The 17,746-nt window shown below is 44.3% G+C and overlaps 2 protein-coding genes across 2 annotated transcripts; both read right to left on the reverse strand.

The window, feature by feature from the left end:
- Window positions 1-1,566: 1,566 nt before the first annotated feature.
- Window positions 1,567-7,364, reverse strand: LOC120035870 (probable ATP-dependent RNA helicase DHX58). Its single transcript, XM_038982339.1, has 12 exons — window positions 7,252-7,364; window positions 6,870-7,082; window positions 6,454-6,658; window positions 5,913-6,103; window positions 5,653-5,766; window positions 5,429-5,561; window positions 5,085-5,270; window positions 4,699-4,949; window positions 4,274-4,585; window positions 3,836-4,026; window positions 3,601-3,691; window positions 1,567-2,561 (listed from the first exon to the last, which is right to left on the reverse strand). The coding sequence occupies exons 2-12, from the start codon at window positions 7,044-7,046 to the stop codon at window positions 2,376-2,378; spliced, it is 2,037 nt and encodes a 678-aa protein (XP_038838267.1). The 5' UTR covers window positions 7,047-7,082; window positions 7,252-7,364; the 3' UTR covers window positions 1,567-2,375.
- Window positions 7,365-7,912: 548 nt separating this feature from the next.
- On the reverse strand, window positions 7,913-17,136 carry LOC120035880 (histone acetyltransferase KAT2A). The gene is made up of 18 exons (XM_038982347.1): window positions 16,879-17,136; window positions 16,428-16,554; window positions 14,687-14,832; window positions 14,477-14,566; window positions 14,193-14,374; window positions 13,711-13,902; window positions 13,450-13,556; window positions 13,183-13,293; window positions 12,848-12,984; window positions 12,476-12,684; window positions 12,234-12,360; window positions 11,952-12,062; window positions 11,722-11,865; window positions 11,431-11,545; window positions 11,301-11,337; window positions 11,106-11,169; window positions 10,515-10,599; window positions 7,913-10,281 (listed from the first exon to the last, which is right to left on the reverse strand). Exons 1-18 carry the CDS (start codon window positions 17,101-17,103, stop codon window positions 10,088-10,090), a joined length of 2,403 nt encoding a protein of 800 aa, XP_038838275.1. The 5' UTR covers window positions 17,104-17,136; the 3' UTR covers window positions 7,913-10,087.
- Between the last annotated feature and the right edge of the window lie 610 nt (window positions 17,137-17,746).

The raw sequence follows: 17,746 nt of genomic DNA on the forward strand, positions 1-17,746 counted from the left end.
CCACACTAAACTAAATATCTCTCCCCATACTAAACTAAATATCTCTTCCCATACTAAACTAAATATCTCTCCCCATACTAAACTAAATATCTCTCCCCATACTAAACTAAATATCTCTCCCCACACTAAACTAAATATCTCTCCCCATACTAAACTAAATATCTCTCCCCACACTAAACTAAATATCTCTCCCCATACTAAACTAAATATCTCTCCCCACACTAAACTAAATATCTCTCCCCACACTAAACTAAATATCTCTTCCCATACTAAACTAAATATCTCTCCCCATACTAAACTAAATATCTCTCCCCATACTAAACTAAATATCTCTCCCCACACTAAACTAAATATCTCTCCCCACACTAAACTAAATATCTCTCCCCACACTAAACTAAATATCTCTCCCCATACTAAACTAAATATCTCTTCCCATACTAAACTAAATATCTCTCCCCATACTAAACTAAATATCTCTCCCCACACTAAACTAAATATCTCTCCCCACACTAAACTAAATATCTCTCCCCATACGAAACTAAATATATCTCCCCATACTAAACTAAATATCTCTCCCCATACTAAACTAAATATCTCTCCCTATACTAAACTAAATATCTCTCCCCATACTAAACTAAATATCTCTCCCCATACTAAACTAAATATCTCTCCCCATACTAAACTAAATATCTCTCCCCATACTAAACTAAATATCTCTCCCCATACTAAACTAAATATCTCTCCCCACACTAAACTAAATATCTCTCCCCATACTCTCCCCATACTAAACTAAATATCTCTCCCCATACTAAACTAAATATCTCTCCCCATACTAAACTAAATATCTCTCCCCACACTAAACTAAATATCTCTCCCCACACTAAACTAAATATCTCTCCCCATACTAAACTAAATATCTCTCCCCACACTAAACTAAATATCTCTCCCCACACTAAACTAAATATCTCTCCCCATACTAAACTAAATATCTCTACCCATACTAAACTAAATATCTCTCCCCACACTAAACTAAATATCTCTCCCCACACTAAACTAAATATCTCTCCCCACACTAAACTAAATATCTCTCCCCATACTAAACTAAATATCTCTCCCAATTCTAAACTAAATATCTCTCCCCACACTAAACTAAATATCTCTCCCAATTCTAAACTAAATATCTATCCCCATACTAAACTAAATATCTCTCCCCATACTAAACTAAATATCTCTCCCCACACTAAACTAAATATCTCTCCCAATTCTAAACTAAATATCTCTCCCCATACTAAACTAAATATCTCTCCCAATACTAAACTAAATATCTCTCCCCATACTAAACTAAATATCTCTCCCCACACTAAACTAAATATCTCTCCCCATACTAAACTAAATATCTCTCCCAATACTAAACTAAAGGGCACGGATTAGGGAAGGAGGGAATCTAAAACCATGAGCTCCCTCTACTGCAGGTATGGAAGTAGACATTGAAAGGCAAAGATCGCCATCTTGTGGAAGAGTTTATGAAGACAGGAATGAAGGTGAAATCTATATACTTCTATTATCTAGTAGTTATATATTATTCTTTTATTTTTCATTTATAACATTCAATATAGACATGTTCAGACAAATAATGCCAAATTATTTATCAAGAATAAAAATAATAATTACAGTAGATCATTTCATTCGTTTTAGGCAAGGAAATGTACACCCTTGTGAACACACATTAAAATAGTACACCTGTGGAATATATTGAAATATCAATTTGAAAATGTTTCATACATGATCAAGTAGCATCAAGTATCAAAGAGTATCAGGCAAAAGGTATATGTTTCAGGTTCAATCTAAAACAAAGACAGTGCAGATTCATGACAAGATATGGACCATGCTGATATTACTTTGCTAAAAATAGAAAAACAGATCATTTGAGTTCCTGTTAGAACAGGGGTGCTAAGTTCATATGTTTCTGCTTGGCTGCGATGGAGCAGAAGAAACCCAGGAGAGAGAGATGGAGGGAAAGAGAGGGAGAGAGGACCTTGGGCATAAACAAAGCTGACGCGCTAATTCTAACCCTGACCATTGTGTAACATGCTTTAGCACGCTGCAGCATCACACTGCCTATAGCAGTGTGGAGGCCTGGCCAGACCTGATTTAACAGGGCCAACCATACCCAAGGCACTGCATCTCTCCCCCTGTCATAGGACTATGACACACTTCATGATCATGCATAAGTAACACAAAAGCAGTCGAGACTAAGCAACAGAGACAGACAGAGAGAGAAAGGAAGAGAAGATTAGTGTAAAGGTGAAAACAGTACGAGGTGGAAACACCATGAAAACCCCAGTTTACAGTCCTTCTTCCAGTGTAATAGCGTATCAATCGCACATGTTAGGGAATTTGTTATGACAGTATGTGGTGAAGTTAAACTCCTCCACTTCAAACTCAACGTTCTTCCACTTCTTGGCTAATTTTCTTCCCTCCGGAGTCTCCATGGCAAAGTTCTCGATGGCCAGAATGGGCAGCAGGGCAATCTTCTTATATACCATCTCCATTCCCCATTGCTGTTCAGACATAAATATATAAACAAATATACTGTTGTAGATTTCCATATTTAAGCATATTAAAAGACAATCGAATAATCATAGTACCATAAGATAAACGGAATGGCTGCTGATCCAACTTTTCCTGGACCTTTCTTCCCAGGGGCTAAAGGTTCCGAAGTTTCTGCGCATGTGCAGGATTCTGTACTTACGTACAGTCTCTGTTCTAATCGTATAGAACAGGCTAGTCTGGCGAATGGTGCTCGTTTAATAAAGGGAGATCAAAGCTGAATCAATGTCTGCAAGATCACATTATGATAGTGTATATTCAGTTCTGTTATGAACAATACTGAGTGTACAAAACATTAGGAACACATTCATAATATTGAGTTGCACCCCCTTTTGCCCTCAGAACAGCCTCAATTCGTCGGGGCATGAACTCTACAAGGTGTCGAAAGGGTTCCACAGGGATGCTGGCCCATGTTGACTCCAATGCTTCCCACAGTTATGTGAAGTTGGCTAGATGTCCTTTGGGTGGTGGACCATTCTTGATACACACAGGAAACTGTTGAGCGTGAAAAACCCAGCAGCGTTGCAGTTCTTTAAACACGCAAACCGGTACGCCTGGCACCTAGTACCATACCCCCTTCAAAGGCACTTAAAATCTGTTGTCTTGCCCATTCACCTCTGAATGGCACACACTCAAGGCTTAAAAATCATTCTTTAACATGTCTCCTCCCTTTCATCTACACTGATTGAAGTGGATTTAATGAGTGACATCAATAAGGAATTGTAACTTCCACCTGAATTCACCTGGTCAGTCGATGTGACGGAAAGAGCAGGTGTTCATAATGTTTTGTCCACTTAGTGTAATAGCATAGCATAACGTTACTGTAAGACAAAAAACACCACCTCAGGTTTTAGGATGATTGTGCAAATGGCTGCATTTTTCTCTCATGTGGCCACAACTCAACAGTGAGCGCCACTAGGCAAAATATATGCCTACGGATCCGCAGCCTCGGCCTAAAATAAAAAGCTAGAGATTAAAGGTCAACCTCACCTTGCCACAGGCAGCACAGCTAATCACACGGCCAGGCTCCCAGTCCTCGAAAGTCTTTAGCGCGGGCTGCCCACCGGTTTTATAGTACCTCCTGAAAACAAACACACATGCAAAGGTTACCTCCTCACACACACTGATGCAAAACCACTTCAAATATGTGCTTTTTTTGCCTTACAATGTGGACTAATAAGTCTTGTGACAGTATCAGGACAGACATTAGAGAAGCACAACTTACTCAAAGCCAGGGTTGATGTTGACATGGTGTGCGTTTTCAATGACTTTAATGTCATTACCGAAGGCCACGGGCACAAAACAGCCTCGACACGAGAGCTGAACCGTAGCAGCACTGAAACGACTCCTCTTCTTGATCTTCAACTGCTCTGTCAACTGTCTGGTCAACAACGCTTCTGTCTGGAGATCAGTGATCTAATAGGGGAGGCAGAGAAAGAAGAAATCAAGTGAAAACAAGATTTGATAATGAGGAACGGGCGTTTGCAACTCAAAAGTTTATAGTAACAAAAAACATTTGGGTGCCGGGTTCAAAAGGCATATCCTGGAAAAAAGGGAAGTGAGTGAGTGTAGGTCTGTCCTTTTTTTCCAAAGTGATTAGAGACATGCAGGGGTAGAACATAAAGAGAGATACCAGCCTCACCACCATGAGGAATCACCTTACCTTCATTTGGAACTCCCTGCGCTCCATCCTCTGCACTTCGTCGATGGCCCTGCCAGTCAAGTCCTCCAGACATTCATTGAGGAGTTCCCGACGCACCTCCCGCCCCCCCGCCTGGGCCACCACAGAGTAAACACTGTCACTCGCCCGAGCCCGGCCACTGGCCTGCTGTTGTGCGATCTCATTGGTCAGCAGCCCATAGCGCACCACCAGGTTGCATTCTGGGATGTCCAGGCCCTCCTCGGCTACGCTGGTGGAGATCAGAAGGTTGAGGGAGCCCCGGCGGAAGTTGTGGATTGTGTCCTTCTGCTCATTCTACAAGCGCACCCACAGAAACACACAAACAGAGGTCAGTTGTTGGTATGACACAGGTCTCGGCACTTTCCAACCCACCTTTCTATACCTCCACAAGTTTAATGTCAAGTTACCTGGGTCATGTAATTGATGCCATTGCCAGCACCAGTCAGAATGGCTGCTCTGATACCAGCACGCTGCAGTGCTGGGTTGTTGGACACCCAGTCATACAAGCAGTGGGTGCTTTTACGGGTCTTTGAGAACAGGATCCCTCTGGAGTGCCCACCCTGGTCAAACTGCTCCAGCAGGGTCTTCTGAAGCTTCCCCATTTTAGGGTTTTCAAACCGGGCATCGCCTGACAGTTTCCTCAGCTCCACCTCGTTTTCTGTTGAGGAACAGAACACTGACTATCAACGTTCAGAAGTTGAACTTCCTATACCCTTAATATTCCAGAGAATCACACGCATACAGTTTGTGAGAAAGTCAGAGAGATTGTTACAAGAGAATTGCAGGTTCTCACCCTGGTAGAGTCCAAGCAGGAAGAAGTCGGTTCCATCCATGGCGGTGGAGCTCTTGGTACTATAGTAGGACTCAAGGACCCTAAAGGCATCCACCATGCGCACAGTGTCGTTGATGAGCAGGGCGTCGTTGTACTGACGCAGGTGGAGAGCACACTGGGCCAGCAGTCTGTTCCTGTCTGTCACACCTACACCAGGAAACACACATCCAAAATAGGTTTTAATGCAGTATTCAAAACTCTGGTATTGACTGAGGAAGGTTCCTTGTGTGATTTGGTGCATGAAAATAGTTCCTATGCTTAGGTTCTATGATGTGGCATTAATTCATATTAAGAGGATAATTTACCCTTCTTCTCCAGAATCACCACATCTGCCTCGTACTCCTGCGTGCCAAAGTCCCTGACAGGAAAGTCAGGCCCTAAGGCCATGAAGTCATGGATTAGCTGCATCATGAACTTCAGGTGATCCCCAAATGGGTCCTGAGACAAAACAACAGGAGTTTGTTGAATTCAAACCAATACAGCTCTCAAGTTCAAAGGCTCTATGTTTACAGAACGGAATTGAACTCACCTGAGGTCTTCTGTCAACGATGTCAAACCTTTTCCTGGGTCTGGGGACCTTTTTCTTCAGCTCAGGGGCGTACACTTTAGATGACACAATCACTGAGTCCAGGTTGGCACAAATCTGAAGGCCATAAATAATGAAATGAGCTAAATGTAAAGGGTGAATGTAAAGGGTTCGATGAGAGACATTATTCATTTTTTTACTCAGGATGAAAGTTGGGGCTGAATAAATAGCATGTAAAGACCACCGGAGAGAGAGAAACTGACCTGCAGCACATGCTCCACAGCTCCTTTGATGCTCTTGGCTCCCCCTGTCCCAGGAGAGGCAGTGAGGCCCAGGATCTGCGGCAGCCGCCTCTCCCCCTTCAGCTTCTGTGCCACGTAGCGCCCCATGATCTTATTGTAGACACCCTCCTTATGAGTGTGGTGGCACTCATCAATGATCAGCAGAGTGAACTCTATGGTTGGGAGAAAGGAACCCAATGGTATTGTGAACTCAATGGAATCCAATGGTTTTACTGTATACTCGTTCAACATATGGTTTAAACCTAAGATATGGACCAGTCTTTTAAGTGTGTTAGCTTAGGTTCCAGGGCTTTACTGTGTCAGGTGTAGATACTCTTTATCATGACGGGTCTGTCAATTGTGATTGATACCAAGGGCTACTTGTGCACAGTGGAACAAAGTCTGGGAGCCATCTTACAACAGCCTAACTTCTAAATAAATCAGTAACAAGTAGTGTGTACTACACACACCTCACAGCAATACCATGATTCACTATGTGGAAGGCAGCAGAGTAGCCACTCACGTGAGAGCTCGACATGTTTTCCCTCCTCCTGGTTGGTCAGGGCATTCTCCAGTATCTGTGCTGTACAGATGACCAGGTCAGAGTTCTTGACCTCACAGCCAAAGAAGTCCTTCTGGTCACAGTCCCCACTGATAGACACCAGGCTATAGTCCCGACCCAGGTAGGGGTTGAACTCTTTGTTGTAGTGTTGGTCAACCAAATGAACCTGGAAAACATCATGTCAACAACAGTTAGCCATGGTTTCCCCAGGAATAGTGGAACCTTTATTTTCTGATTTTGTATAGAATTAACAACACACCTATAATAAAAGGTCAGACTACCTAGATACAATTACACAGATGGGTCAGTTACCTGGCCAGTTACTCTGAAACATCTGCTAAATAGGCCCAAAGCTCTAGTAACCCCTCCCTACCTACCTTGTTGACCAGCACAACCACCTTAGCTCCAGGGTTATTCTCCAGATGTTTTTTGGCCACATACACAGCAGCCCGTGTCTTTCCTCCTCCGGTGGGCAGCCAGATGATGACGTTCTCCCCCCGGAGAGCCCTCTGAACCACCTCCTCCTGGTACTCATACAGCTCAAGGTCTGCCATCCTACTGGTCTATTGGTCCACACACAACTCCTTATCCTTAGAAATAAAAACATTCATTAGACTAAAGGCAGTGCACCACAAGGCTATTTTAAAACTGAAATGTAATACACACTGCAAATGTCCCTGCAGTACTACAACTTATTACTACCACCATTTGTGGCAGTCAGCTATAGATTAAGTCAAGCCATATTCAAACTCAGCTCACCAAGTGTTTCTGAAGCAGCTCTATGTTTTGGATCAGCAGCAGACAATGTCCATGGTCCGTTGTGACCAGGTTCTGAGTACAGAGGGGTTTTCACTGATAATGCTCCACCCCGCTGACACCCAAACAGAAAAATGAAACCAAAAGCACTTCCTTCTCTTGTGAAAAAGGGGTCCTATTCAAGGGAGTTCTTGAGGGCCAACAAAGTATGTCTAAGTAAAATAAGTGACACAAGGATGTGAATTATAGGAAGATTAGAAGAGTTGTAGGGATATTAATACACGTAAGGAGCCGTATCAGTTCCGAAATCTACCAAATTGCAGATGTGTTAATCTAGTGGTATTGTACTGAGAGGGACTGGTATGTCTGTAATTATCTGCAGTCCAGGAGAAAGCTGTTGCAGATTTCTCTTAGCCTGACAAAGCACCCAGAGCCCTCAATGGGCCCCATTCTTACCAGTTGTGACATCAGGAAAACAAAACTGCAAGACACCATGAGAAACACAAGTACAGCATGTCTGAATGGCATTTAAACAGCCTGAATAAACCTTATGGTCACACCTACTAAATAAACAACACTACATGGTTACTGGAACATAACACAAAACAACTGTGTATACTGTAACTAGTTGCCATCTTATAAAAGACAATAATAAGCACAGAAATATTTGACTATAAAAACTTTATTTTCATGAACAGTATTACAGTAAAGAGCTCTTCAAACCATATAACTAAAAGAAACTGTAGCAGTCCTAATATTTTAACATTTCACTCACACAGTATTTTCAGAATCTTTATGCAGCATACATAGGTAGATTGAGAGATACATAACTGACAACCCTGAATAACGAAACATTGACATCACTTTAGTTGCTCAAAGCTAGTCATGATTCAAGTACAAACACACACAACAGTTCAGTGGAATACTCAACCACCCAGCACAGACCAGTCATTTCCCCCAAAACGTTTGACAAAATAGCAGAGAACCAAAGGCCTCTCAAAAGGCAGACAATCAGACACCGACCATGACCAAGAAGTAGGTTTGTGTGAATAGCCGTGGCCATCTCAGTAAAAACAACAGAAATTGATGCAGATTATAGTTCTCCATCATGCGATACTGCTTGTGAGTATGGAGTGAACACCAAACCGGACACTTGTTTTGTGTGTGTTTGTCTGCCATTATCATAATAACACAATGCATATCCACCATAGAAGAGACAAACCCAGCAGGGAGGGTAAGTGCTGTGCAACACCTACATACTGTATTGACAGGGCTCTATGGCCTTTCAGCGAAATACTGACAAACCGAACGGTCATGTTTACCACTGTGGTTGGATCCTGTGCTTCCATCAGAAACAGGTTATTTCTAGGACGAGCAGAAACCTAAACAAAAGGGTGGCCAGTAACCCTCAGAGTAGCCTCCCTAGGCAGACGGGTTGGCTCCCGCATTAACAACACTCCTGCTGTTGCCCTTGGTCTGGGATTCCAGAGAATACCCTCAGATCAGACAACACCATTAAAACACCAATGACACACTACTACGCCATCTCTGATGTTTCCCCAAGAAAAACAACCATGTTTGAGATCAGTGACATGGCCATACTGGCCCAGAAGAGAATGGGACAAGAACAGTACACTAACAGTACACAACTACACTAACATTAGGCCTAAGTATCTTCAAATGTAGCGGTAGGTTTTCATTATACTGTTCAGGTGAAATAATAAATAAATATAAAGTTCAACATACAGTAGTTGTGGGGACATTATTCGAGGGCAACCAGAAAGATGAAACGTATAGGAGAGTTGCACGTTTTTCTACTGACCAATCACATGATGCCAAATCCAACATAATGCAATGTCAGACAGGGACATCTATGGTCACGCTTCAGGCTGACTACATTTCAGTTGTTGCATTGTATCAACCAATGGTTAGCGTGTCCTGTTACATGATGTGGTTAAATTATTGCTAAATACCTATCCGGGCCTTGTGAGGTGTGGCAGGCGTCTGCGATGTAGTCAGCCTGGAACGCGGACATTATCTGTGACTGCAACCTGACTTTGACAATGCGAGTCTGAACAGGTCTCGTCTTCTAACTCAAGGGCACATTGTATTTCTACCCTCCGAGTCTACTGGCCTCTTTTCAAGTGTATGTCAGTACAGGAAGGCAACAACGGCGTAGGTCCCCAAGTCCAGCCTACTCACGTCTCCACGTCAGTACCAAAAATACAACTCCCATCTGGAGGAGCTGTGAGTGTGAATGTCTAAGCGGGCATTATTTTATCCGGTTGAGAAACAATTCCGTGAAAATGCCATCCTATAATTTGAACGTTACCTATGTGGAGAGTTTGACATGATCTGCTGTGGGACCAGTCGTTTTGGTACAGGAATACGTTACAGCTCCTTCTATGAGTCACTTGGAGCAAGAATGAAACCAGAATGAGACAGCAACACACAGAGAGATGCTATACTACAGAGGGTAGTGAGACAGGGATAGAGAGAGACAAAACGGAGAGGGAGAGAGGGATTGATGGAGTCATTTCGACACATTAACAAACTTAACTCGCCCATAGAGCCTTTCCAATTACCTCCAAATGTTGTTGTTACACCCCCACAGTTCCCTTCACCCACCAGTAATATAAATATAACATGCATAAACACGCACTGCCATTAATAAAGGCTTCCTAAAAGAAAAGACGAGGGAAAAAGGGTTGGAATATGGCTAGCAATGACCCCCTGACTATGTCATCACAAGACAGTGTGTGTGAGTGAGTGTCCACGAGCGCTCCTTCCTGCTGTTCCGCAGTGGGGCCGCTGTGCATGGTGACCTGTGACCCGCGCTTCACTTCTCGATCAAGCCCCCTTCCTTCAGCTTAAAGTAGAAGAACTTCTCCAGTGTGTTGGCACACTTGCAGTACTCGCTGTCCGGTGGGTTGTATTCACGGCAGTTGGTAATGACGCGCTGCAGGTCTGCTATGAACAGCTTCTTGGTCACATAGTATCTGTTCTTCAGCCTCTCCGTCATGGTCTTCAGATCTACAGGAAGGAGGGAGAGAGGAGAGGGGGACACGTAGGCTATAGTTGAAATATTCCTTCAGCGGGTTTACTGACATATCCAGACGGACTTGCAATTAAAAGCGCATTGAGTTGGTGAAACATGGAATGCTTTTTTTCTATTTTAATATCAAAATGAGTTCAAATAGGTAGATAATTGTCATGGCTGGGACATATGAACAAGCCAGGGAATAATGAGCAGATGATATACTCACCAATGGGGAAGCGTATGATCTCGTAGTAGTCTGGAGCCTCAGTCTTTTTCACAGGCTCCATGAAGGGCCAGGCATCAGGGTGAGTCTGGGAGAGGAACACAACCACACAGTTGTTATGACTTTCAGTCTGAATCCCAAATGGTCCCCTATTCCCTACTGAGTCTACTACTTTCGATCAGGGATGCAACATTTTTTTGACCCCCTTTAACTCCCCAATGTCGTGGTATCCAATTGGTAGTTACAGTCTTGTCCTATCGCTGCAACTCCCATACGGACGAAGGTCAAGAGCCGTGCGTCCTCCGAAACACGACCCCGCCAAGCCGCATTGCTTTTTTGACACACTGCTCACTTAACCCGGAAGCCCTCACTTAACCCGGAAGCCAATTGTGCGCCGCCTCATGGGTCTCCCGGTTCGTAGGATCTGTAGTGACACAGCTAGCACTGCGATGCAGTGCCTTAGACCGCTGCGCCACTCGGGAGGCCTTTGATCAGGGATTATATAGGGAATAGGTTGCCATTTGGGACACAGACGCTGTCTGACCACTCCTAAGGTTGAACACTGGGTTGTATCGGTGCGTGTCAGTGTTTTACCTTGACCTGGGCCAGGAGATTCTTCAGCATGTTGTACAACACGTCAGGGTCTTTCAACTCTTTCCTACAAGACAGGATAGGTAATAATATATCAATTCAATGACAGGTGAGTGTGATTGTAAAGGCTGCCAGTTGTTTTATGACAATACTGCACATCATTTTTTTATTTCCTGATAGACCAAACATTCAGCTTACACTTTCTCCTTTGCACTGGGCTTCCAGCCTGTCTCTCCTAGGGAGAGAGAATAATTAAAACATGACATCAGACATGGCATTAATAGTCTATACCCTGAACAAGGTATTAAAAGGACCCACACCCACTTACTGATGCCAGGGATGCTCTCCACAGGGATCTGCCGTACCCCCTCTTTGAAGCAGGTGAGTCCTGGGTATACCTTCCTGATCTGGCTCTGCTTCCTCTCAATCAGCTTCTTAATGATCTGACCAGTCATGGAAACACAGGGACATGTTGACCAAAACACACCAACATGGACATTAACACTGTCCTTTCATCAACAGATGGAGAAAGATCCAGAGATGCATAACCTTCCACTGACATTCACCTCAACCTGTGCCCCCCCACAATGGGAGGACTTCCTACAGAGAGTCCTCTCACCTCTTTCTGCCTCTTGATGATATGAGAGAGCTCTGTGTAGGGGATTCTGGGATTTAGCTCACACTCCATGAGGGTAGCCCCCTCGTAGTCCTTGATGTAACCAAGGTAACGACTCTTAGTCACTTTGATGTCTTTGGAAAAACCCTGCAATGGCAAAAAGAGCCAGAGGAGAGAGGTCAAAGGAGAGGTGAGGAAGAGAGGGAGGTACATGCTATCATCCTATACCATACCTGCTTCTTGAAGTAGCCAATGGCGTACTCATCAGCGTAGGTGAGGAAGTACAGGATGCTGTGCTTGATGTGGTACTCCTTTAGGTGGTTCATCAGGTGAGTACCGTAGCCCTGAAACCACAATGGAAAACAATCAGGGGAAAATGTTGGGCTCTTAGTCCAACATACATTCAAACTCTGACAGATACCGTAAGTACAATAACAAGCCATTAAGTCCAACTGACCCAGATAAATGATTTCAGTATTTTTGCTGTTGTATGTGAAGGAGAGGTGCGTCCATACCTTGACTTGCTCGTTGGATGTGACGGCACAGAAGACGATCTCAGTGAAGCCCTGGGTGGGGAACATCCTGAAACAGATCCCCCCGATGACACGGCCATCTTTGATTAGGGCCAGAGTCTTGTGCTTCCTGGACAGTGAACGGTCCAGAGAGAGAGGAGAGAAAGGGTCACAATAAGGTCATTTCAAGAGGCTTCACTGAAGACGGGGTACAGGTGAGAGAAACCGTTCAAATGTCTACGTACGGGTCAAACACTAGACGTGTGATGTACTCTTTGGGCATGCGAGGCAGCTGGTGGGAGAAGACGTTCTGCAAGCCCACCAGCCACATCAGAATCTTCTTGTTGGATTTCTGGGAAAGAGAGTTCCCTATGACATGGAACTCTATGATGCCCCGCCTCTCCTCTAACCTGGCTGTCTCATCACGAGCAGCATTGGCAGACAGCAGACTCGTCTAGCAGAGAGTGATTATCAACGCAGTCAATTATTATATTCATTCTAACAAACATCCAGTTTCCATACTTAGATGTTAAGACTAGATAAAACATATCCGCAGTCAACATAAATATCCATGTTGCACTGGCGAATGATGCGTCTCAGTCTTGGGAAGCACGTACCTCTGGGCCCAACATGGCAGCCGGGTCAGTGACGGTCATCATGACCTCGTTGACCAACTCCATCGGGATGTCTCCCATCACTCTGATCCTCTTAGCGTCCTCCAGGGTCAGAACTTCTGGAAGCTTCCTCTTCTCTCCTGAGGAGAGACAGTACAACACATGACTATAACCACCATTCATTTAGATGCTGTTTGTGTGCCTGAGGCTATCCCACAGAGGCATGGGAAATAAAAGCTCCCACACGAAAAGATAAGACATAATAACAAACGTCAGCTATTACTTCACACCCAGTACAAAGCAAAAGTTAGCTTGGCGGGGTTGCCAGAGTTACTGACCTGTTACGGGCTCGGCCACGCCAGAGTCCAGCCCCAGACTGCCTAGCGAAGAGCCACTGTTCATGCCCTTAGAGAAGGAGGGCGAGCCCGACACTGCAGCAGGGCTGATCACTGCCAGGATCAGAAACACAGGACAATGACCGAAACCAGACAGAATTATTGAAAATGGAGAGCGGGAAATCATACATTACATGTTGTACAACCTATAAGTGCCTTTATGGATCTTATGAGAACCACTTATTTAGTTGTAACTTAGGTGCCCCTCACCTAACTGGTGACCCAGCTGGCCCCCCTCGGAGGCAGGCATGGTGAAGTCAGCCTCCCAGATGGGAGAGTTTTCCCCATAGATCTCCTCCTCTAGCATAGACAGAAACCTGGGACACAAACCCTTTGTCACAAGCCACAGATACACAGCGTCCATCTCACTCACTCCAGAATCTTGGTTTGATTGTAACTCGAGGGAGAAACACAATAAGTATCAACTTTGATTCCGAGCGGATTACTACGGATTGGTTGCACACCACGTACTTGGGAAAGTGTGTGAGGATGAGTGTGCGTTTCTCTGGTAGGAGCTTGTCCTTCTCCACTCGGAACTTCTCCAGGAGCTGGCGGCGCGTCACGGTGAAGATTGACTTCAGCAGACTGCGGCCAAACACCTGGGTGGTCTCATAGCGCGGCAGGCTGTCGTTACTCTGGGGGACATGGCAGTAGCATAGCCACCTGGGAAACAAGACACAGATTAGATTACAGTAGTTGTGAGTCACTATTGATGGGAACAAAAGGAGCAGGCTGCAGTGAGACCTCCACATTAACAGAAAATAAACAAGATGCAATACAACAATAACAAAAAATCAAGATGCAATACGCTGCTTTAAAAAAACAAACATTTTCCACAACACATGGCTCACACACACACACACACACACACACACACACACACACACACACACACACACACACACACACACACACACACACACACACACACACACACACACACACACACACACCTGGTGTAGTCCACTTTGTAGGCTGTGCCATCATCCTTCTGGGACCGCTGGCGGAACTGTGTGGGAGTCTCCAGCTTCCAGTAGTTGAGGCACAGGAGGAACATCTTGGAGAGCTCAAACATCGTCTGCCTCTCTCTGGGTGCCAGGTGGCTGAATTTGTACTGAACGAAGTTCAACACTCCCTGAGGAACAAAATAAAACAAACGTGTACAAAAAGTATTTTACTGTTGGGGAAGAAGGAAAGAACAGCTTGAGAAACAGGTAGGAAAGGAGACTGTTACTACCTGCTCAATGTTGGGCTTCTGAAAGGGGGGACTCCCCAATGATCCCTCCACTATCGGCTGACTCATCTGCAAGATGCATTTTCTCAGCAGCTGGGGGGGATAGAGACGAAGAGAGAGAGAGGGTCAAGATGTGCTAAGCCAGAAAAGTAGAGGTTATGGCCATCTACACTTGTCTGTCTGGTTGGAATGGAGGGGGAAGTGATGTCATACCTTGAAGAGGTAGAAGTAGACCTGCTTGGTGTCCGTGTCCTCCTCCTTGTGCACAGACATAAAGAGGTTTTCCACATCCACCACCATGCCCAGCAGCCTGTTGATCTCCTCCTCGGACACGTTCTCCAGGTGGGACACATGTGCCGCTGCACAGGAGGGGTTCAATAACAGATCAGCCTCTTAAAGCGTCAATCAGCAGTTGAAACAATGACAAAGGACCCCCCCGCCACTGTTTCGGTAAAAAGTTGAGGAAAGGGGCTGGAGAAATGTAACTACTCTCAAATTCATAGACAGAGCTACGGTTGCAAGGACTGACCATCCATGATATTAAAATGATAGTTTTACCCATGTTTTTAGGCTATAGTGTTTCTTTACATTTACATTGTTTCAACTCATACAAGTACTTGGGAATATGGCTAGACAGTACACTGTCCTTCTCTCAGCACATATCAAAGCTGCAGGATGAAGTTCTAGACTTGGTTTCCTCTATCGTAATCGCTCCTCTTTCACCCCAGCTGCCAAACTAACCCTTCGGTGTACCATCCTAACCAAGAAAAATTACGGAGATGTAATTTATAGATCGGCAGGTAAGGGTGCTCTCGAGAGGCTAGATGTTCTTTACCATTCGGCCATCGGATTTGCCACCAATGCTCCTTATAGGACACATCGCTGCACTCTATACTCCTCTGTAAACTGGTCATCTCTGTATACCTGTCACAAGACCCACTGGTTGATGCGTATTTATAAAACCCTCTTAGGCCTCACTCCCCCCTATCTGAGATATCTACTGCAGCCGTCATCCTTCACGTACAACACCAGTTCTGCCAGTCACATTCTGTTAAAGGTCCCCAAAACGCACACACATCCCTGGGTCGCTCGTCTTTTCAGTTCACTGCAGCTAGCGACTGGAACGAGCTGCAACAAACACTCAAAACTGGACAGCTTTATCTCAATCTCTTCATTCAAAGACTCAATCATGGACACTCTTCCTGACAGTTGTGGCTGCTTTGTGTGATGTATTGTTGTCTCTAACTTCTTGCCCTTTGTGCTGTTGTCTGTGCCCAATAATGTTAGTAACCCGTTTTGTGCTGCTACCATGTTGTGCTGCTGCCATGTTGTGTTGCTACCATGTTGTTGTCATGTTGTGTTGTTACCATGCTGTGTTGTCATGTGTTGCTGCCATGCTATGTTGTTGTTTTAGTTCTCGCATTATATAGTGTTGTGTTGTAATGTGTGTTTTGTCCTATATTTTTATTTAATTTATTTTTAATCCTGTCCCTGCAGGCCTTTTGCCTTTTGGTAGGCCATCATTGTAAATAAGAATGTATTCTTAACTGTCTGGCCTAGTTAAATAAAGGTTAAATAAATAAACATAAAATACAAACAAGCTTATATTTTGGGTTCTGATGGAGTACGACAGTTGAACTAAGCTCATTAAGCATTTATAAGTTATATTCTTCAAGAATCAATAGGTACATATCATTAATTTATAAGTACACAAATGGATGTAGCAACTGCTGATTGCCCCTTTAAAGGGGGTATAGCTAAGTATGTTAACTTTACTACTCACTCGATAAAGAGATGAGACTGAAACCTACATTGTGGAATTGATATTATCATAATTGCTATTATGGAATAGCATACACATTCTATATATTATGTGTATTGATGACATTAGGTTCAGTGTGATCATGAAGCGTATCTATCCTTCAAACTAGTGTTGAGTCATAAGGCAGCCTACCCAGGGCATGCCCGCAGCTGCGGCAGGACTCGCTAAGGCTGGCCGCTTGTTGCTGTAAATCCATACTTCGGGTGGCAGTCGGCGGTTGTGGGTTCTTCCAGCCATTGCACTTGCATGTGTCACTAGCCTAAAGATAAGAGGAAAGTAAATCAGAAGCCCCACACTTGCATCATAAAGAAGACTCATGCTAGTTGGCTGCCTAGCTAGCAAAGTTGGTTAACCTTGCTGTTGCTAACTATATTCTTGACAGTAACGTTAGCTACGCCATATACATTCATGAAGGCTATTATTGCATGTTAGAAACCAAATGCAAATGACAATGGTGTTTTGTTTCTGTTTGTTGAGACTGTTATACAGGTAGGGGAAATGGCTAGTTAGCTAGTCATTGTTTTGGTGAAGTTGGCTATGCTAGCTAGCCTAGCCATATAGCTAACGTTAGCTAGCTAGCTACCTTGCAAGCGGAGAAGACGCCGAGTTTCTCGAGCTTTTTCGCCCGTGGAAAAGATCTGACTTGGGCTTTTTTCTGACTCGCCCGCTGTTGTTGGCTAAGACCTGGTCTGACTGGGTCACTGTTCCCCGATCCAGATCCCACCGCAGCAGCGTTAGACCCAGCAGTCCCACCAGACTGAGCTTGATGTAGCCGGGGTTGCAAGGCCTGTGCCGCTGGGTCCGACATATCAAAACGCACGCTTCACTGTTGCTTGTTCCACTCAAATGGTACGTATACACATCATTGGATCCACACCACCCCTGTTTGGGTCGCTCACCTCTCCCCTCGCCCTGGATTTAAAGAAATGCAGTATGGGTACTGTAGTCGGTGGCCCCTGCAGTCTGCCTAAAGTATTGAAAGTAGCCGTAGTAGTCAAAGTTTGCAATAAAAACATACAAATCCATTAACATAAAAAAATACGGCATTACACTGTTGAATTAGCTACACTATTTATTGACCACCGTTGAGTATAAATCCAACTTTAACGATCCAGTAGAGGTCAGTAGAGCACACTAACTTTAACTTCAATGAGGACTGTTGTGAGAGGTTCTTGTGTAACATGTAGGATAAATAATCAACATAACTTAATGTGTACTTAGCCCTTTTGAAATGAAAGGTTTCAGCTTTGGGGCAACAGCTGTTTACAATTAGTATGGGAAAGTAGAATCGGCCCCAGCTATTACTGTCACATCAGAGAGAGCAAATGGGTTTTGGCCAACTAAATCCACTGGGATGGGGGGGGGGGACGATTGTGGAGCAAGAATGTGAGGAATTCAGTCAGACCAGTGTTAGATTTTCAGACAGACTCCCTGAGCTCAGCTGGCTTCTT

Source organism: Salvelinus namaycush, chromosome 3 (assembly GCF_016432855.1).
Source record: "Salvelinus namaycush isolate Seneca chromosome 3, SaNama_1.0, whole genome shotgun sequence".
Classification (NCBI taxonomy): Eukaryota; Metazoa; Chordata; class Actinopteri; order Salmoniformes; family Salmonidae; genus Salvelinus; species Salvelinus namaycush.

Bases quoted from the DNA above. Each gene is read 5' to 3' on its own strand.
- LOC120035870 (XM_038982339.1), bottom strand. From the start codon at position 7,046: ATGGCAGACCTTGAGCTGTATGAGTACCAGGAGGAGGTGGTTCAGAGG. The intron at 6,104-6,453 runs GTGAGTGGCTAC...TCCCAACCATAG, and splicing joins AAAACATGTCGAGCTCTCAC to AGTTCACTCTGCTGATCATT. The intron at 4,027-4,273 runs GTAAGGTGATTC...CTCCCCTATTAG, and splicing joins GCAGGGAGTTCCAAATGAAG to ATCACTGATCTCCAGACAGA.
- LOC120035880 (XM_038982347.1), bottom strand. From the start codon at position 17,103: ATGTCGGACCCAGCGGCACAGGCCTTGCAACCCCGGCTACATCAAGCT. The intron at 11,866-11,951 runs GTATGGTATAGG...TTGCCATTGCAG, and splicing joins TTGGCTACTTCAAGAAGCAG to GGTTTTTCCAAAGACATCAA. The intron at 10,600-11,105 runs GTAAAACACTGA...TTCCTCTCCCAG, and splicing joins ATCTCCTGGCCCAGGTCAAG to ACTCACCCTGATGCCTGGCC.